The sequence below is a fragment of the Heptranchias perlo genome, chromosome 1 (genome assembly GCF_035084215.1).
Source record: "Heptranchias perlo isolate sHepPer1 chromosome 1, sHepPer1.hap1, whole genome shotgun sequence".
Classification (NCBI taxonomy): domain Eukaryota; kingdom Metazoa; phylum Chordata; class Chondrichthyes; order Hexanchiformes; family Hexanchidae; genus Heptranchias; species Heptranchias perlo.
Genome location: NC_090325.1, coordinates 119,074,783 through 119,097,083, shown reverse-complemented (window position 1 = coordinate 119,097,083; position 22,301 = coordinate 119,074,783). Strand labels below are relative to the sequence as shown.

Genomic DNA, 22,301 nt, shown 5'->3' with positions numbered 1-22,301 from the left:
ATTTATGTGCAGCCAACTGGGAGACCCTCGCTGTGTCTCCGGTAGCGCCCTGGAAGGAACCAGAGGCAAAGAAATTGAAGGCGGTGGTGACTTTCACAGCAACTGGTAATGCGCGGCCACCAGGTCCAGCAGGGAGCAGGTCTTCTTCTAGGAGGCTGCAGATGTCTACGACCACCTGACGTGACAATTGCAGCCTGCAGAAGCACTGCTCTTCTGAGAGTTCGAGAAAGCTGAGCCTCCGTATCTAGACCTGTTCAGTGGGTAGTGCCTCCTGTGACCTCGACCCCTCTGTTGCTCCCTCTCTATTGTCCACCTGCAGCTCCCTCTATAGCAGCCCTTGCTGCTGATAATACTGATTGTCTTCCTCGTCCGAAGTCTAATCAAAAGCAGCCATGACACCACCCATCCTGATGTTCTCTGTGTGAACACCTCCAAACTGTACAAATAAGTCTCTCACAAACCCTCACTAAACCGTTTCCCAGAGGGAACTGAGAAAGCAGCTATGAGCACTGAGCCTTTATTCAGATCTGGCCTCCTGACCTTTAACCATCCCAATAAATTGCAGCTCAATCTCGCCTCAGTTTCACTGCCAAGATTCCCGAACCCCGGGAAACCCGTGCAGCAGCCGTTAATTTCAAATCGGGCTCCAAATCGCATGATCGAAACCCAATTTAAATATGTCAATAATGGACCCGCCTCTCCCCGGCGGGATATTTGGACACCAAACGGGCGCGTGTGTGGCGGGTTGGGGTCGCCTTTCACGGATTTGATGATTTAACACCCCCCCCCCCCCCGCCTGTCGTAGGGTGGGGAGGAGAGGTTTAATATTGAGGCCATTGTCTTCTGAATCTGTGATGAGATTATTTTCAAAGTAACTACTCTCACATAATTTCAAGTTAAAAAAACAATTGCCAGTCATCTCCCTGAAGCTACTGACACTTGCTGGGATACATTTCCACAGGCACTTCCAACCTTCCAGTACCTCACCTAAGTGGCCATTCTTCACCTGTGAGTCTAGACAGTGAGCATCAGCAATCTATTTAACTGTGGAGATTATGACAGCTAAGCCCAATCCTGTCCTCACCCAGTGTCCACAGATGAACTTTCCAGAAAATGTCGTTGGATGGTGATGGACGAGCAGAAATTCTGTCTAATTTTCCCCTCCCTAGGCCTGAGACACAAAGACCAATAGTAGCACCCAAAATGCTGTCCCAACTCAATTCAATTCACAAACCAGTAATCAAACATGGAACCTGCAGGTCTGCGAGCTTAGTACAGTTCCAGGTGTTACCTGTACCCAATAGGCTCTCCATATATTATTCCATTAAATCTCATTCTCTGACCCTCCCATTTTAAAATGTATTTTTGTCTCTCCTGCCAGTAGGAGCTATGTAACAGTGGCTCATCTGTTGAATTGTCCCTTCCTGAGGGCAGTGCCTAACCTGTACTTACATTTTGCCCAGTAACACAGCTGAGATTAGGAACTCAGGTGGGAATTGTGGGTTTTGAACATTCATCCTAACTTTACATTCTGCAGCATGTTGAAGTGCCATGGCACCCTGATTTGTTTTTGTTGTTAAATTTGATTTGTAGATTTGTATCTGCAATATGGATTATCTTACTTTTTTAAGTAATGAGACTTACTTCTCTGTGTAACAGTAAAATGAAATCAAGGTGAGATTCTTGTAAATCTGGTCTTAAAACACAAGCAACATTTCTCACTGCACTGATCAGATTCACTTCTTAAGAAGTGGTTCAAGTGGGTCTAGTTTGAAGAGTTGGTTGCAATGGAAGTCTGGTGCAGTATGGTTTTGGCAGTTACAGAGTCAGTAATGGTCAACATGAGCTGGAAATTAAGGAGGAAACATCTGGCTAAGCAAAAGGACATATCTTCTAGTTAAGCATAGCCTCTTTGCAACTTGTTGACTGGTTTGCTCAACATGTTTATACCACTTCATTAAGAATGGTGCATGGTTTTTGGTATGCACTTTGTTGTAGCGATTAAGGGATCACAGTTATGTACAGTTTGTATTTAAAATATTATTGCTGACCAGTAAAGTGAATTACATCATTTCTTTAAAATCTCTTCCTTTCAGTTGATCCTCCCACCCTCCTTTATCTTCCCTTACTTTTGTCTAAGCCCATAAAGTTATGAAACACCATCTTCTTTTCAGGTGATAAAAAAGCACAATACCACTGTGCTACATCAAATAGGATTTCCTGCATTTTACATTATACTAATGCTCCATGGAAATCTCCAAATTTTCAATTAATAGCAACAGACCAAAGGCCAACTAAGAAGAAGGAAGTACATTATAAAGTTTGTAAAGATTATCAAACAAAATGTGAGTGCATTCATTCAAGGCTGTAATAAATTCTCGGGCCCTGTATGTCTATGGTGGTTCTCCCGGTCTCACACAGAACCCCCCCACCCCAAGAGAAAAGGAGTAAACCAAGCTACTGTGAGAGACTGGTGGAACTCCCATGAAATTTCAGGGCCTTGGAATTTAGAGGATGATTACAAACCACTTGAGACATATGTTCTTGACTTATGATGTAACGTGAGCTGCTTGAGTGTGTTACATGCCTGAAATTTTCTCTGGGGTTCTTCCAATTGCCTGCTGTAACTTTGGCAGAAGATTGGCTGAAACTTAGAGAAACGGCATAAACGAAGATTGGCAGACCACTCATTCTACCCCACCATCTTTAATACGTTCCTGGCATAACTGATTCTCATTTTTGTTCCCTTTTACTTTTCAAGTTTATATTTTTTGTTGATTTTTATGCTCGTCAAGGTGAAGGATGTCATTGAATAGGAATGGAATAGTTTCCTGCTGGTTGGGTATAATGCCTCTTTTTGAAGGCATTTAGAGGCAGTTCAAGTGAGCAACTGTGAACTCATGTCATTGCAGAGTAGGAAAAGTAGTGCTCTGCAGTTGTGCACTCGGATGTATGGCTGAAGAGCTGCTTACCAGGCCCCGACTCATGTCAATTTCTTCTGATTGAAAAGAGCTGGTGGCACAGTTAGCTTTTTCCAGCTGGTAGAAATTGAAAGACAGCGCACTGGACCTTCAGAGTTTATAAAACAAAAGATAAAAATACCTCACATTAGCACTCTGGCCATAGCATGGAGGGCTCTACTTTTGAGCACTCCACAAAGAATGGGCAGTGTAACTGAAACTGCCCATCTGTACTGCTGCTAAAATAGATAAAGTGACAGAAGAATGGCATTTGAATTTCCAAGATAAGGCTTCTCAACATTCATGGCCTTGAACCCATAAAACCTTCACCATGTCCCATGCTCATTGTTCCACCTGAAAGGCCACCATCTTCATTCCCTCAAGTCCAAGGAGCATAAACTTGAGTCTCCCTGTCACAAAACTGGCTTAGCCATCCATCACAAATCTGACTTGACCACGTCCAGTTCTACTGGACCTTGCTCCCCACTGTAAAAACAGCCCACTAATCTAGGATCATTCCGGAGGGTAAAGATAACCCCAGGCTTCACTTCTCTATAACAAATACATCCTCAGATCCCTTTCCCATATTCCCTCCACCCTCACCTCTAACATCAAGTGCAAGGAGCTCATGGATTTCTTCATCACCAAGACTATTCATGCTGCTGGTTCTTCTGCTCTCCCCTCCCTGCTTCCTCTTGCTCATTAAGTCAAACTTCTCCCAGTCCCAATCCCTTCCCAATCCTAGCCTTGAACCTTAATCTCTCTAGTTTCTCCCCCATCCCCCTTCACCCGCCAGCTCCAACTTCATCGCGTCCATGAGACTCACCTCATGTTCATTGAACTCCATATCCATTATACTCATGATCAGCCAACTTCTTTTTCTGGCTCCCATACTAGCTAATATTGTAAATGTCTCCCTCTCCTCAGGTATTGTCCCCTCTCTTTCAAAACTGCCATCATCACCCTTCCCCTCAAAAACAAGCCCTTAGCCCCTCTCATTAACTACAACCACATCTCCAATGACCCTTTCCTCTCCAAGTTCCTTGAATATCTTGTTGCCCCCCAGCAGCACTGTGTTTGTCTATCACCAGGAATGGAGGGAGTAAAAAAGAATCGGTACCAATATGCCAAATGAGATCTGACCAAAGCTTGGATAACTGCAGTAATCCTTCCTTGCTTTATGTTTTTACCTCATAATGAAGCCCAGCAACTCTTTAACATTATTGATCGCTTTTGCACATATGAACTAGCATTTAACAATTTATGTACATAAACCCCATTGATCATCTAACCAGGGCTTTATTTAGTGCATACCCCCATCTGCCATTCTTACATCCAAAATATACTGCTGTGACCAATCAGAGATATGTACTGTTTAATATCATAAGAATCTCTACTTTTTTTTTTGGTTGGGGGCTGCTTACAGCTGTGATAGTATTGTGGCCACTTTAAATTGGTACTGCTTGCTGGAAGCAGCTTGTCTAGATGGAACACACAAATTATTTGTACCAGATCTCATCTATCAATGGCTCATAGCTATTTAATTAGTGTGTTTGAGTTCCTTTTCTTCTCTGATGACTTTAATTACAGTTAATGAAAAAATGCGCTGTGCCTGTCCAGGCCTCAGAACAGTCAGATTTGGTTGGCTAAAACATTATCATGATTCAGTCAACGCCCAGTGCAGGCCTGCCTCTTGGCAGGGCCTTGTGCTCAGAACTGAAACAGGAAAGTTTTCACTATTGCAAGCCTGAGAGGACTCCAGCAGCGCGATGACTGTCGTGGTCAGGACTTTTGGTTGCTGTTCTCCAACAGCAGCCAGAAGGCCTCCAAGCCTGAAGATCATTGGGGTGGCCATAAACAAAAGTTAATACTTATCTTTTCAGGCTTCAATTGCATTGCCTGAGGGGGTCCGGGTAGTTGACTCAACTCTATCTTATGAGCATATGAACATACGAAAATGAGGACCAGGAAGAAGTAAGCTGGTTCGTTAGGCATCATGACCCCCAAAGGCTTCCATTCACCAGCATCCATGTAATCTCCTAGGAGAGGCAAAAACATAGCCTCAGCCAGGAACTCATCCAGCTCCTTTTTACACATTTGCATCATCTGTGGGGCACCCCTCCATCTGAGCACGCTACTGGCAAAGCAACAGGAAAATGTACTTTCTTTTTAGTGGGACAGTCAACAAAACTTGTGCAATTTTTTTCCCCTTGTTTCCACTGAATTGGAATACAAAGAAAGAAGGACAAAGGGACATAGAGACAGTCAGTCAGCAAGCCTGTCAGGTCTGGGGAGGAAGCTTGATCTAGCAAGGGGAAATTCATTCATTTCAAGTTCAGAGCGGGTCAGAAATAGATACTGACCAGAAAAAGTTAAGCAAGCCCACTAATAGAGTTAGCATGGGATATTTTTCTTATTTTTCTTATTCTCAAGGAGGGTTCTGTTGAACCAAGGTGAGGCTCGATTATATCTTGTACTCTGTATATTCCACTTGTTATCTGTAAAATAAAACAGTGTAACAATTTGTATCTGACCTCGTTTCATTGAAATGTTTCAGTACACCTTTGGAAAGATTGGAGAAGCGCATATGAGGGCACATAGGAAAGACTCTGGGGGCAGTTTGAACACTACCTGCCCAGCGTAAACCGGGTGAGTGAACGGTTAAAAACACCCAGGTTACTTACCCGCCCTTGAGCCGCTGGAAGCTGACCTGACGCAATTTTCACCTGCTCTCTGAGCAGGCGCCCAAAAGCCAGTCACGTCTATTTTGACATATGCAAGTCAGGTCCAGATGATGTTATTGGGATCTGACTGCAATTTTTACTAGGCGGCCTGAGCAGGAAGTGCCAGTGACTTTCCTGCCAGGCCAACCCAGTAAAGAAGTGGATCCTGGCTAGACCCAAAAAGGTAAGTTTTATTTTAGCTTTTTAATTTCCTTGTGGGGCCAGGAGCAGCAGGAGTATTCCTCCAGGCCCCACAAAGAAAGCTTAGGCCTCCCCGATGCAATTTGCCCCTATCTATCATGGGGACCACCGCAGGACAGCCCGGCATCTGATCCCGCCACTAACCTGGGCTCGGCACGTGGCCTCCAGGATGCGCAAATTTCCATTGCTTCTTGCCTGAAGCAGGTGGAACGTGGGCCGGTGGCATTTAAATGCGGCCTGGGAGTTAAAAAACCATGGGCCTCTTTTTTTGCTGCAATGGGTGAGTTTTGAACTAACCCCAAAACTCACCCAATGAAAACTAGCCTGTAGTTAAAATCAGGGCCACAATATCTAGTTCAGAGTGAAAGGGGTGGGGATCCTATTGTTACACACCCAGGTTACACTATCATATAATTAGGCATTGGGCAGTATAGGTACGCTCCTGAATGTAAGGCACTCAGATCACTTAGAGCAGTGCCCAACATCACTATACTTGAGAGAATATCTGAGGCAGATCCAAAACAACATGTTTTGATGTGATTTACCTGATTCCATGATGTGTTTAGACAAAAGAAAGATATGTGAAACACTTTTTCATGAAAACAGTACCTTTTTAACCTTTTCACTAATAAAAATATGTCTTTATTTAGGTTTCTAAGTTTCTTTCTCTAGTTTCTCTCCCATGTCCCCTCATGCCCACTCCTAGCCCATCTTGATCTTGATATCCACCTCCTGCTCCCTCAACCCTATTCCCACTAAACTGCTGACCACCCAACTTCCCTTCCTGGTCTCCATGTTAGCTGATATTGTTAACGGTTCCCTCTCTTCAAGTACTGTCCCCCTCCCTTTCAAATCTGTAGTCATCACCTCCCTCCTCAAAAAATCCACCCTTGACCCCCTCTGTCCTTGCAAACTACCGCCCCATCACCAACCTCCCTTTCCTCTCCAAAGTCCTTGAACGTGTTGTCGCCTCCCAAATCCGTGACCATCTTTCCCGCAATTCTATGTTCGAATCCCTCCAATCAGGTTTCCACCCCTGCCACAGTACCGAAACGGCCCTTATCAAAGTCACAAATGACATCCTATGTAAGGTGATCGTAGTAAACTATCCCTCCTGATCCTTCTTGACCTGTCTGCAGCCTTTGACACGGTTGACCACACAGTCCTCCTCCAACGCCTCTTTTCCGTCATCCAGCTGGATGGCACTGCACTCGCCTGGTTCCATTCTTATCTATTCGGTCATAGTCAGAGAATCACCTACAATGGCTTCCCTTCCCGCTCCCGCATTGTTACTTCTGGATTACCCCAAGGATCTATCCTTGGCCCCCTCCCATTTTTCATCAACGTGCTGGCCCTCGGTGACATCATCCAAAAACATGTCAGTTTCCACATGTACGCTGACGACACCCAGTTCTACCTCACCACCACTTCCCTCGACCCCTCCACTGTCTCTCATTTGTCACGCTGCTTGTCCAACATTCAGTACTGGATGAGCAAAAATTTACTCCAACTAAATATTGGGAAGACCGAAGCCGTTGTCTTTGATCCACGCCGCAAACTCCGTTCCCTAACCACCGATTCCATCCTTCTCCCTGGCCATTGTCTGAGGCTGAACCAAACCGTTCGCAACCGTGGCGTCCTATTTGACCCCGAGATGAGCTTCTGACCACATATCTGTTCCATCACCAAGACCGCCTACTTCCACCTCCGTAACAGCCCATCTCCGCCACTGCTTCAGCTCATCTGCTGCTGAAACCCTCAACCATGCCTTTGTTACCTCCAGACTGGACTATTCCAATTTTCTACTGGCTGGCCTCCCATCTTCCACCCTCCATAAACTTGAGCTCATCCAAAACTCTGCTGCCTGTATGCTAACTTGCACCAAGTCCTGTTCACCCATCACCCCTGTGCTCACTGACCTACATTGGATCCCTTTCCGGGAACGTCTCGATTTTAAAATTCTCATCCTTGTTTTTAAATCCCTCCATGGTCTCGCCCCTCCCTATCTCTGTAACCTCCTCCAGCCCTACAACCCTCTGCGATCTCTGCGCTCCTCCAATTCTTGCCTCTTGCGCATTCCCGATTTTAATCGCTCCACCATTGGTGGCCGTGCCTTCAGCTGTCTAGGCCCAAAGCTCTGGAATTACCTCCCTTAACGCCTCCACATCTCTACCTCTCTCTCCTCCTTTAAGATGTGCCTTAAAACCTACCTCTTTGACCAAGCTTTTGGCCGCCTGTCCTCATACATCCTTATGTGGCTCGGTGTCAAATTTTGTTTGATAACAGTCCTGTGAAGCGCCATGGGATGTTTTACTACGTTAAAGGCGCTATATAAATGCAAGTTGTTGTTGTTTGAGCAAGCAACACTCCAAACAGCATTAACCTGCATTTTTGCTAGTTCTCCTGACATTATTTTAGTTGAACAATAAAACTGAATCAGCATCCTTGGTGGTAAAACATATTGGTTGTTAACTTGGAGTAAGAGGATACGAGTTTTCACCTGAGATTCTCCACCTAGTATGGTTCTGACGTCTGTCAGGCTGCTGTGTGAAGTTGGTTACAAAGTGGTATAGGTAGAGGTTTAGGAACAAGTGGTCTCCCTACTTTTACAGTTGGTGCTTAACATGCCATGCAGGATATCTACTGAGGGAGTAAGGGTTATAAAATTCACTTTATGAATGAAATGGATAAAAATTGATTAACAGAGAAAACCAAAATCTAGAAATGACTTCAAAATCAGCAGGATCCTGAAAGATTCATCTGTATGGCCTGAACAGGCCAATGGAAGGGTTAATTATCTAATTTTAGATGTCAATCTAAATTAAATATTGAATTATTTCTTTTAAATGGACATTATGATGAGGATTTCTGTTCAGAAACTCCTGACTGGAATGAAATAGTGGGGAAATCCACACCCATCATGGTAGTGGAGCAGGAGTCCTTATGATTCGTTTTAAACTATGGTAGTTGAAATGTTTAAACAATGCAATAATCTACAAATACAAAACACCTTATTAACGATTGCATGCTTTCAAATCTTTAAATCTTATTGAAATGTTGTGATGGAATCACAATCTGCCACAATCCCAGATGCAGGTGTTTTTCCTATTTGTTTGTAATCTGGATTTTTAAATTTTCCTGAATTGGAACCCTCAAGATAGTGTACTTTTGAAGGAGCAAATGTCTCATTAAAAAATGTAGGGCCGACCTCGTTTTGGTTTAGAAAGGAAAGGAAGAGCAAGGAGAGTCTTAAGCAGCAATTAGAAAGAAAAATCTTGTACTCTGGAAATGTGAAGTAAAAACTGAAAATGTGCAGTAAGTTAATCGGCATATGACAGCTTAATACTTCAGGTGCGACCCTGCATTTACAGCGTTTTGCATTGTTTATTTCATATGTCAATCATTTTTGTTATCGTGCTGCCAAAATTAAGTAGCATGACGATGCATTTCATTATGACTTAAGTCATCATGACTTCCATCATGTTCATAGTTTGTCAAATATTTTTTTCATGAAGATGGTGTTCCTTTAAAACATTTTACCAAAAAATAAAATTTGCTAAGAAGGGGCCACTATATAAAAGATTCTTCTTCTTACACAGACTACTATATATAACCACAATTAGACAACAGATAATATTGAGTGTGCTGAGCACTGCAAACATGAATAACTGAGGTGAATGTTATGCTTAGATCAGGAATTTTCTATATTGAGAATGAATGGGAAGTGATTTAGTACATTGGAATTCTATACTTGGATTGGAATTATACTTGGATTGGGATCAGCCAATTGTTTTTTTAAATGTGTCCTATGTAGATGTCTAAAATATTTCTTGATATAACAGTTATATGTATCAATTCTCATCCAACAAACCAGGCCAAAGACAGCTGGCCAGTTCCCATTGAAAATAATGGAAATTCCTCAAATTCATCAGAGTAAAATGGTTAACCTCTTCTGATGCTGAGTGCATATATATTATAAATATTTTTCATGTAGTAGGATACATGTCAAAATAAATTGTTGCACCTTAAGAATGTGCAAATGACAAGCTAACTAATGAGTCAATTAGTTAAATATATATATATATATATATATATATATTTCACAATGTACAAGTGATCAATACAGTCCAGGAGATTCCCAAATTTGTTAAGTTCGCTGATCTCAGCTGAGCTTGTGGAAGGAGCGCTATAAGTGGCTCAGTACCACTGGCCCTAGGAGAAGGGGGAAAACAATCAGTCAGGGGTCCTTGATCCTGATTATTATCCAACAGCAACTTCTGGAAGTTGTGTGCGCACATATGTATGTGAGTACTGGATGACGATAGGATGGGCTCGGCTCTGATGTCTTCCAAAACGATATACCTGTCACACTAACTGTTATGCTAGCAAATGAAGAATAGACACTTGGGCAAGGTATCCAAGGGTGACCGGCGGCAATGAAACCATACTACAGCATGAGTCAGAGGCTTCAGGGGAGATGGGGAAAAGGAAAGTGTGAAATAATGTGGAAATATTGGAGCTAATTGTAACCTTACTCATTGGGTGGGAAATCCGCAGGATCAGGTGGAATACTGGTTTTACACCCCACCCAATATTAATCTCCATTGACTTCAATGAAGAGTAAAATCGAGTGGGATGTAAAAGCAGCATTGGACCCGCACTCGGCAGTTTCCCAAAGGGTGGGTTAGGCTAAGGGTAGGTTTGCCCCCAATAGTGACTCTTATGATGACAGTTCTCACTGACACTAATAACTGCAATGTTACAAACAGTATTTAAATTCTAAATGAAATCTCCAGAGGAGTCAGTACTTCAGGGTGGGGGAGAGTTAAAACAAACCAGAGACTAGTATGTGAATTGGACCTCACCACTATTCAAAAAGAATGTAAAACCTGCAGACAACATGTGCAATATGATTTCAAGAGCTTAATAGTTTAAACCTCCAAACCTCCTTAAACCACATTATAATTCTGCCAAAGTGTGGCGTTAATGGTTTCAAAATTTGTCCATACTGGGCCTTTGATGCGAGCGGCTGCCAGTGGCAAACACATGTTGCTGCGTTAATGTGGCCCAGTGTGCCTTACTATGTTGTGCACATGTGACAGACATCAAAGCCATGGGCTGTTTTTCAACAGAGCGTTCTGAAGATGATCTACCTCGGTTGCTGAAGATTTTTCAATGCTTAACAGAGAACCCCTGCCCACAGATGCACAAATCGTTCATTCTTGTTTTAGGTAATCATTTGATCCACAGGTGTTTTTCTTTATGAACCAAGACCAAGATGTTGTTTCATTGCACCCTGGAGTTTATAGACCAAAACAGAAAATGCTATTGCATACCTTTGACCCAATGCAAATGCAACCCCTTTTACAGAATCCAATTCCCCAGTCCAGATTGACACGTAGCCATCTGCAAATGCCAACTAGGTGACTGAACTAACAGTTTAACTGGTTTTAATAGCAGTCCACGTGCATATATTTGATATCATATTATGATAACAGGAGTAAGGGCGATTTTAACCCTGCCCACCTGGAGGAAACCAGGCGAGCAGGCAGTTAAAATCGCCTGTGGGTCTCACCCGTTGATGTCCCACACCGATCCCACAGACTATGATTTTAACCTGCTCTTCTGAGCAGGCGAGAAGGACAGCTGCCATAAACCAGCGGGATCCTTCTTTAAATATGTAGATCCGGCTCCTGTTTTAACCAGAGGCCTGCACGGGGAAGCTGTTATGGCTTTTCTTCCACACTAACTTAGTGGGAAGAGGGGTTGGGAGTAGTAGAGGCCCAAAGAGGTAAGCCTTTTTACTTTTTTTAACTTTCCTTTTGGGGCCAGGAGGAGCAGTTCTCCTCCCGGAGGCCCGTCAAGGAAAGTTTAGCTCTCCCCTGCCACGGGCTCCCCCTCGCCCCCCCAATCATGAGGCCCTCAAGAAACCCCTCTGCCAGCGATTTAACTGAGTGCCAGGGACCATTCCTTCGGAAGGGCCTCCTGCCGCCCGACATTGTGCTGCCGCTTCTTGCCAGTTTTGGGGGGGAAACTGACGGATCATATTGAGAAGAGGCCCAGGAATTAAAATCTCCCAGGCCTCACACTTCCAAGGTCTGGACGGTTTGTCACCCGCCTCAGTCACCCACCCGCCCAACTCCCATTCCAAGTTAAAATCGGGGTTAGTATTATTGTTCATAGCCAACGTTACTTGGAATTTCTTGATTAGTTTATTCAAATTATATATTCTCTGTGGAAAAAAAGTTACATTATTCAATGCTTGAGTAGCACCTCTGAAGGAGATTATAGAACAGAGTCATACAAAGTAGTTCTCCCAGATCCTATGCTGAGATAGCTGATCTCAACCAGAACGGCAGTATTGGAACTACAATCGGACTAAGTGTCCCTGGACTAGCAAGTGGAAAGCCAGCCAGTGTTCCCACTCCTGATTACTGTCCAGCGACCCCTGCTGGAAAGTACGCATGTGTGTGTGAGGGCAGAAGAATGCTCTACAGTGATTTCACCCACGATCAAACAACCTGCTAACATACATTGATTAGGCTCACGCTATGAAGAATGAGAATTTGGCAGGGTACCAGAGGGCAACCAGCACTTCAGTACCTCAGTATGAGACACTGGGCATTTTTCCTCTTTAGCACTTGGGTGTATAGCATTGCCCGGGTAGAGCACATAGAGAAAAATCAGACGGGAAAGGTTGCATGCCTATAACGGAGCTCACACAATTTTCCATTCATTTAAATTAATAAACGGAAAGTTGGGATGGGCTCCATTATAAGTTCCAGTATGATCTTCCCTCTATGCATTCCACTCAGACAATGCTTTACACCCCCAAGCACTAAAGTGAAAAATCTGCCCCAATATCTTCAAGAGAACAGGAGAGAAACTTGGCAAAGATGTTTCATTGTTCAGTCAGCTGTGACAGCATTGTACAGCCATTCTGAAATGTAAGAATGTCAATATCTCACACTTTTGTTTCAGTGACTATTATAATGAAAGAAATGATCTCTAGATAATTGCATACTAATCCAAGAGCAGAATTCCAATGCACTAAGCCACTTCCTACTCAGTCCCATTGTACAGAATTCCTGATCCAAGCATAACACTCAGATGCAAAATCCTGATCCAAACAGAAAATGTGCTGCAATTATACAGCCTTTAATGCACAACATACTTCTGATAGTCAGCCGGCTGCCACACTCGAGCAAGAATCCTCAGCATTTTACATTGTTCCTGTGTCCAAAAATATGTTTTTCTTAAGCACTTTCTATCGTTACTAAGATAGGGAGGAAAACTGGGAGTTTGAGGCAAAAAGGGAAAATACTGGAAATGCACACCAGGTCATCCAGGATCTGAAAGAGACATTTCAGGTGTAACCATTAACCAGAGTTGAACTGATGGAAGGTCTTGCTCAAAATGTTAACCTATCTTTCACTTTAGGATGCTCATCACTTTGCTGTAGATTGCCAGCCTATTCTATCTTTATTTTTGCAGTTTCTGTGTTGAATGAAAGGCTAAATGGATTGTGGTGAAAAGATTTGTAGAATCATACAGCACAGGAGGCCAATTATCTTAAATCTGTCCTCTGGTTACTGACTTTCATGCTAGTGGACAGTTTCTCCTTATTTATTCTTAATAGTCTTTATCAAAACTCTTCATAGAGTTCTGAGCTGGTTACTTTTATCTTGGGTTTGTAAAACACCTGATTCAACACTTTTAGGCAAAATTGTACTGTCCGCGAAGATTTAGTTATTTCTTTTCTTTATTCATTCTCAGGGTGTTGGCACCAATGGCAAAGCTGGCATTTATTGGCCACCCCTAGTTACCCTGAGAAGGGGGTGGTGGGCCTTCTTCCTGAACCACTGCAGCCCGTGTTATATTCTTTGTAGCGGCTTGATACAAGTGAGTGGCTTGCTAGGTCAATTCAGAGGGCAGTTAGGAGTCAAACACCTTGGTGTAGGACCGGAGTCACATATAAGCCGGACTGGGTAGGGACGGCAGATTTCCTTCCCTAAAGCACATTAATGAACCAATTGGGTTTTTACGACAACCCGGCAGCTTCATGGTCACTTTTACTGATACTGGCTTTTTATTTCCAGATTTTTAAAACTGTATCATTGATCTATATTTATGGTGATAGATAGACATTCCTGTACCACAAGATGTAACAAAAATTCCATTTTCAGAAGGTTAGTTTTGCTAGTTCGTATCAACTGCAAAGAGCAACAGAATTGTGTGAGGGAACAGCAGTGTCATGTCATCCAGCATCTGGCATCATCGGATGTGATCATGAACTCAGTTGTACTTTGAGCATAATAAAACAAATAGTTCCAGAAACTTTTTAATTGATCCAACATTTCTTTTGGGCAATAAAAGCTAAATCTTTATTTAACTGGTGGGGGTGCGTTACTCAATTGGCACAAAACGTTTGTTATGGCCAAAGCCCAAACCATAAACATTCAGCGAAATAAGCATCGAGGTTTAAGTTCTTGGTAAAGTACAGAATGGGAATGACGTGCTTTATATTATTTTGAGGCCTAATCTTAATAAGATGCAGACACTGCTAGTTAGTTCCAGCACAGTAATGATTTCTTCTTAAGGTAGTTTTTGCCCCTCTTTTTTTAAATCACCAAATATTGTTCATCAGAAGGGCCTGACAGGTGATTTATTCCCAGAGATCAGAGCTGTCAACAGTGCACAAATCGTAGGTGTGAGATTTTCAGTCACATACTGAGGCATTGTCTCATCCCAAAACATAAACATGTCAAAAGCAGCAAGCATCACACAGGCACCGACAGTGAACTTGGATTAAAAAACCTGTCTACTTTAATCCAAGTTCACTGTCCCATTACTGCTGTTGCAGATGACCAGGGTCACTTTACAGCAACCGAGTCACTGAGACTTGTCTCCTCGTAACTGCAGGAAAAAGTGCTTTCAGCCACTCACCTTTCCAAAATTACATGGAAAAATAGGCCTGACACCAGGAATGATGGGTATTATCTGCAGTATGAAAGCAGCTACTGTGAAGTCCTGCTAGAAAAGCTACTTTAAAAGTTAAAGCAAACTCTGGTAACCTCCTTTAGTACCATTCCCATTTCAGTGATTGAGAAGAACTGACAATCTCGCTAAGAGCCACACTGCTAGTAGGAGTGAGCAAAGCTCCTTGTGTGCATTTGTGTAGCATATATGGAGCCAAACAATATTAGCAATCAGGCCTCTTGCACTGCGTGTGAAAAAGAACTGCTACTCCATCCTTCAATGTAGTATCAATGTGATATTCATAAATTTGCCTCATCTTTCTCTTCTCTCTTGTCGTTCTCCATTTTCTTTTTTTGAATATTTTTTCATCTATTTTCCTTTGCCTTGCTTTTTAAATCTCTATCTTCTTTTCCCCTTTTTTCTATTCTTTAAGAAACCCACTGGGTGCAAGTGCCACTACCATGGTTTTATTTTGCTTTCTCCCTCGCAAAAGAACGCTATTCAGATGGGGATATCTCAGACTGCACTGTGGCAGTGAAGGCCCCCTTGTTAATATCATAGCATCTGCAGTTTTGATAGAGGACTGACATTAGTGTCATGAATGTTAGCAAAGCCTTGCCTCCATAGCGATCTCTAGCTTTCTCTCTCTCGTTTTCTCCCACTCTGCAGCAAAACAACACAAAGTAAAACCATAAGGGCAGGATTTAACAGTGCAGTGCAGGCAGAGATCACTGTCCTCAGGCAGCAGATGAGTGCAATTCATCCTCAGTACAGGAGAGCTCTTGGGGATAATTTGAATTCCCAAGAACTGGTGTGTTGGGGATGGGTGGGAGGTTAAAGTGCCAGCTTTTTGGAGCGGGATCCCATCCCGGCTCCAACGCACCCACTTCTGGGTTTGACCCAGACGCGTTAGGATGTGGGCTCAGAACAGACACGCAAAAGTCCCACCTGGCCGATATTAAAAGGGCCACTTTAGGTACTTGAAAGGCTTATGGTGATCAACTTTTTGTGGATTCTGCAACAAATCGAAATTAACTTCTCCTGAACATGTCTCCTGTGGCTTCTGAAACAGGCCATAGAAATGGAGGTAAGTTGCAGCAGAAGCTGATTTGATCCTTTAAACCAGTGATTGACACATCTCAATAAAAGTTGAGGTATTGCAGCTGGGCACTCAGTTCTCTCAGGCAAACCTTTGGCTGGGAGTTCTGTGTGTTTAGATTGAGATTTCCTTGTTGAGACTGAGAATTCTTGTGTTCAGATAAATTCACCTACAGTTTGGAGCCTCTCAAACTGACAACATCAGGATGTGGGGGCGCAATGGATTTATTCCACAGTACATCAGAGGAGGAGGCACATCACTGAGGAAGCACACCGTGCAGTTCTGGGATCTGCAGGTGCACAAGACAGAGGTGCACCACAAGGATCTGGAGAAGAGCAGAGAGGGGACCAACGGAGGGGCCAAGGTCGCAGGAGGCACTACCCACGTGAGTGGGTCTACAGGCAGAGGCTGAGCTTTCTGGACCTCTCTGAGGAGCAGTGCCTATACAGGCTCAGAGTGAGTTGGCAGGTGGTCACAGATATCTGCAGGCTCCTTCGTGCAGAGCTGCTCATGGCTGGGCTTGGTGGGCACGCATTTCCTGTCGCAGTTCAAGTCACCACTGCCCTCAACTTCTTCACCTCCAGATCCTTCCAGGACGCCACCGGTGACATCTCCAGCATATCTCAGTTGTCTGCATATAAGTGTATATGACAGCTGACGGATGGCCTGTTTGCCAGGGCATCCCACTACGTCAACATCCCCGTGACGGCATCAGCCAGACTGAGAGGGCAGTCGGTTTCAACTCTCTGGATGGCTTCCAACAGGTGCAGAGCGTCATTGATTGCACACGCGTAGCAATCCAAGGACCTCCACGTGAGCCAGGAATGTTCATAAACCGGAAGTGATATCACTCCATCAATGCAGAGTTGGTGTGCGACCACCGGAGGGGGTATCTGCAGATGTGTGCCAGATTCCTTGGCAGCTGCCATGATTCCTTCATTTTGCGCCAGAGCAGCAGCAAATATAGCTGCCCATGATGCCAGGGATTCTTTCATCTCTAACAGGCTCTCATAATGAGGCCTCCTGCAACAACCATCCTACCACCAACAGCAACCCCCCACCCCCCACCACGTTTGCAAAAACCAGTCCTTCAACCAAACATACATCACCAAAGGGGGGCCTCATATCTTAGCATTCATGATGAAGCACATGAAAAGGCGATTTCACAAAAGGGACTCAATAATGGGCAAGACGTGGCAGTGGTAGTGAGAATTATAACATTCAACGTGACATAAAGAGAAAAGTATATAAATTAACATGACATTTTGTCAAATACCCTTGTGCATACCCTTGATGAATTACAATGCTTTTGCCTTTCTCTTCCTATCGCTTCTACATGGTGCATCTCCTGTGGCTTCAGCAGTGGTAGTGGCAGGTTGCTCAGATCCCTGCTGAGATGCGCTCAGCCTACATCTTCTGGATTATGGAGTCCATAAGGGCCCCGTCAAAGACTGCTCCACCTGCATCTATGCAGGGGTAGACTTGGCCATCGGGAGAGGAGGCAGCACATCGGGTACTGGTTGAGGAGGGGGGCTACAGATGAGAGGTGGGAGCGTTCTGAGTGGAGTCCTCACTTCCATGTCCCCTTTCACCATCGTCCCTCTCCCGGGTCAGCGCAACATCACTCCCACTACTCTGCTGGCCAGCAGGCTGGTGGGCAGATGTACCGCGTTCTAAAGCCACGGCTAACGTATCTGCTTGTTTAAGGCGGCAGACATGTTGGCATCCAGAGACCGCACGGCCATTGTCATGGCTTGCATGGACTCCCTGGAGAGCTGTGCTTGAAGCTTAATGGAGGATAGCATTCTCTCCATCGCAGACATTCCCACTTACCTGCGCCACCACTCCACCAGCAATGGACTTGGACTCCTCCATCCTATCACTATTGTGGAGAGTGTGTATGGCACATTTTCCAGTACCTCGCAAAGGTGCTGCTGTCCTTCTATCATTCTCAATCTCAACAATGACCCCCAAGTTTCAGCATCTGTGCCCAGTTGAGCAGAGTTTGGAGAGGAGTGCGTCCCCCAACGCGGACTCTCCACTGCTGTCCCTGCCACCAGTGTTTGCTTGTTATCACTTGTGAGTGGTGAATCACCAGATGAGAACCCAATTATCTGGCTAACAGGACCCACCGAGGTGACAGTATCTGTGCTGGTGCATGGCTGGATGTCATGTGACAGTGCACTCTCAGAAGGATTGAGCTCCTCTGAGGAATCGCCTTCTTCCATTACGGCTGACTCTTTTCATGAATCCGTGAATTGTCCTGGAAGACAACATAAACCAATATTAATTATTCATTGGAGAAGTGACAATCTTTCCAATGACCATACTGAGGTATGGAACAGGTTAATCATTGATAACATCAATTCATCATGTGTGTGAAGGATGTTAAAGTTCTGTCACCAGCCATCTGCGGGTTACCAGTGTCTCCATCTCCGATGGCCAGGCATGGAACGGTCAGACTGATGTCCATTGCCTCCTCCTCCACATCTGTCAACTGGACTATTTGTGGTGGCCCGCCTCCAGTTCTACTCCTCTCCCATGCTCTCTTCTCCGACAAGGGGAGAAAGAACAGACCTGTGAGTGACTGAAGGTGACGTATTCACCCAATGGATGCACTGCTTTGGGTGAGGCTGACAATTAAAGAGATGCATCAGAGGGTGACTATCAGACAGATGCATCACATTGCATGAGGACTGGGGTGAGTGGCAGTGGTGGGTGCATGAATGCAGAGGTGAGGAAGTGCATAGAAAGAGAAGGTAAGTTGATGATGAAACTTAAGTGGATGTGAGGAGTGATGTGATGGAGTAAGTTTGCAACATGGAGTGAGAGAGGCAGGGGGGAGGGGTTTCTTTTCACATGATGTGGGTGAAGCAGCAAATGTACTTACTTTTCCTGCCCTGGTTAGGTCATTAAACCGCTTCCTACATTGAACCCAGGACCTGGGTACCATGCTCCTGCTGCTCAGCTTTTCTGCTATCTCCAGCCATGCCTTCTTAGTGGCAGAAGCAGGTTTCTTCCTCCTGTCAGCTAGGTACAGGACGTCCCTCCTGCTTTTCACATTAGCCAGTAGCACCTCAAGGGAAGCATCACTGAACCAGGATGCTGCCTTGGCTCTACGCTGCTCCATTTTCGTTGCTCCTCCTCTCTCCTTCAAAATCCATTTTTGCAATGGCCCTTTAAATACTCTAGTTCACAGCACATCATACGGGTGCGTGGTGTACAGTATTCCCGCTGCGCAGCTTGGAGATGTGAAACCCGGAAGTAAAATTAAGCGCTTTCAATTTGGTTGTGATCGCTCAAACTGATGCGCTAAAATTATTTCCGGGTCTCCCAGACGACTAATTACCCACCTGCTGAGTTCCCGCCGCCATGCTGAAATCATGCCCCTTAAGTCTGTTCTTTATGTTCTTGAAATGGCTGCTACAAAGAAGAGTGCAGTTTGGCTTGGCCTCTGATTCTCCTTCCCTTCCACCACACAGCATGGCTGGACGGAAAGCTCACCACTTCAGGGAATCACTTGGAAAGCATGCAGTAGTGCACCTGTGTTTAAATAAAGTCTTGAGAAGCAATGTGTTTGCTCTCCAAATTTCACGCAGTAAGAAAAGACATACTTGAATGATCAATTGTACCTCAGCATACTCATTTCTAATTATTTTATGACAGCTTCTACAATTGGGACACCCAGAGCTCCACATCCAATTCCAGCCCATATTACCAGGTGATCACAGAGAACGCCTCTGGACTGCTTTTCAAAAACAAAAGAGACCGAAAAACAATGCATGTCGATCCAAAGGTACAAGTCTGTTTTTCTATTCCGCTCCAAACTCTCCTGTGTCTTGTCTTTCTTTCTTTTCTGAAGTACAAATAATATTTTGAAAATCCCACAAAACAGAAATTAAATATAGAGAAAACAAAAAGAAAATACTGGAAACACTCAGCTAGTCAGTCAAAATCTGTGGAGGGAATAAATGAGTTAATGTTTCAGTTTCCAGCATTTTCTGTTTTTGTTTCAGATTTCCAGCATTTGCAGTTTTTTTTTTTGCTTTTTGACTCAATATAAAGGTTCATGACACGGCCTGCTCCAAAACAGTGAATTTTCATGATGTTTCATTAAACTTTTAGCTTCATCAATTACTGGCAATGTGGTAATTTAACAATACATGTTAATATCACAGTTTTACCTTTAAGGGCAGTTACCATGACAGGCTGCCTACTGCAGTTCCATACTCACCAACAAAGTGACAAGGCGAAGCATTGGAATAAAGTCGAGTGATTTTTTTTCCGCCCAAGCCGAGGTTATTTTGTGAAATGCTTTAAAGTTCAAAAATTTGAGATACTGCAGCTTTTGGGTAAATAACAGGCACGTTTACATTTAGCTTGCTTTGATTTTCCAGTTTATATATAGAAAATTAATTTTTGTACTTAACAAGGTGAGGAATGATAATGCTAGGGAATGGCACACACTTTAATTTTTTTTTTGGCCGGTGTCAGCATCAAACATGACTAAGTCAGATACAGCACAGCCAGAAGCAGAATATAGCTCTCTCTGCTCTGCCCAACAATGGGGGGAGAATTGTTCCGGTTACTATGTGGAACAAAATCATAAACATAATATTTTTGAATTCATTTACAATGTTACTACACATAGCAACCAGAAAACTCCTTCCTTTGATGTGCCTTAGCTCCAACCTCAGAAGAACCTCACCACGTCAATGTAACTTTTTTTTCCCATTTCCTACAACAATCATCCATCCTTATGAGACTGGCAGTTTACTACTGGGTTATGTGAAGTGGAATATTCTATTTGGCAGAAGTTAGGATTTACTGCACATAGAAATTAATTATACTCATCTCCAGAGCTAATTTCCTCTGCAACCAGCAATATTCAGCCATTTTTAAATCTGAAATGTGCACAGAAACCAAAACAGACCTCTATTTAAGCAACAAAGTTCTGGCTGGATTTAAAACACTAACAACATTTTATAGATTCGGCCTTGCCCATGAATTCCATGGTTTGACACAGCTGGAATACAACAAAACCTGCCACATATATGGTAGACCGTTACCACCCATTTGGCATCCAATGGAAAACAGCTGTACACGTGGTGTGTGGGCTATAATGGTGCATCAGTTTAAGTTGACCCTCAGAATTTTACTTAATGTGTGATTGTGATGGTTTGTCTCCAAATTTCCGTCAAGTCTTTCTGTTATCTAGCTGACTACAGGAATTTCTGTGGAGTCTGTTAACACAAGGTAAGCACTCTGTTCAGATTAGCAATGTCTTTGGGTTGAGAACACATACTGATGGAGGAGAGAAATGGCTCACATGAAGTTTGTCTCTTATCACTGGGTCCAGGAGAACTGTTGATTTGGAGGTTTGGGAACAAGTCTAGATGAGATGGAATCTGTACGTTAGTTGCTGGAAGGGCAAGATGGTGCTTTTGTAGAAGAGCAATATTCTATCACACTAGGTTCTGAATCTACTCGGCAAATATTTCTAGAAGCTCGCTGTTATGCCAGGTTGGAGACATGGTTGAAAGAACCAGTCATATCTTTGATAAGAGAACAGAGTTTTCTCTAAAAAGACAGCACAACTATGGATGCCTCTTTACAACTTCTGATCCCTTCCTGTGACCTTTAAAGAGTATTGAACAAGCAGTTTGACAAATGAGCTTTAAGTCAAAGAAAAGACAATTTAAACTTTAAAATACCATCCCCACTCATGTCATTTATTTTTAATTTGAGTATTTCTATATTTTTTTTGGCAGGTCTCGCCTGGGGACAATACCACGCGAAGCTTAATTGAAACAGACCTTTATGTCCAAGTGGTCATTTATGACCACATCACAAGAAGAAAGACCTGAGCATCTTAGGACAAAGAAAGGATGATCTCCACAGTACTTGTTCTTGTTTGCACTCAAAGGAATGGCTAAACATTTCTAACAACTGTGGTGAACAAATAAATAAACTTACACAGATTTCATCAACATCTTTTCTTACATTAATTATAAGTATTCCACTTTTGCTTCCAAGGCATTTGCTTGCTGCTGCAGAAAGCTATTCCTACTTATACTGTTTTTACTTAATTTCCATTTAAAAATATGAAATATACATACATGAAAAAAGTGGTTAATGGCAACTGGGTTTTAAAGCCTTGGCAATTGTTATGTGTTGTTTAGTTGTGATAGGACATACCATTTTTTCAAAGAAAAACTTATTTCCTCCCTGCCTTAAACAGCTGTACACCACCTCTGGCCAAAAATATATGCGAACAAGCTTCATTCAGTCCTTGGCCCACACTACTAAAAGTTGCACAAGAATAGCCAAGCGGAGACT

The 22,301-nt window shown here is 43.5% G+C and overlaps 1 protein-coding gene across 1 annotated transcript in view; it reads left to right on the top strand.

The window, feature by feature from the left end:
• cfap299 (cilia and flagella associated protein 299) overlaps window positions 1-21,952 on the top strand; it is a 603,791-nt gene extending 581,839 nt beyond the window's left edge. The window contains exons 5-6 of the mRNA XM_068003909.1: window positions 19,629-19,758; window positions 21,734-21,952. Of these exons, the coding sequence (XP_067860010.1) occupies window positions 19,629-19,758; window positions 21,734-21,829 (226 nt within the window). The 3' untranslated portion in view covers window positions 21,830-21,952. The remainder of the gene's footprint in view (window positions 1-19,628; window positions 19,759-21,733) is intronic.
• The last annotated feature ends 349 nt before the right edge of the window (window positions 21,953-22,301 follow it).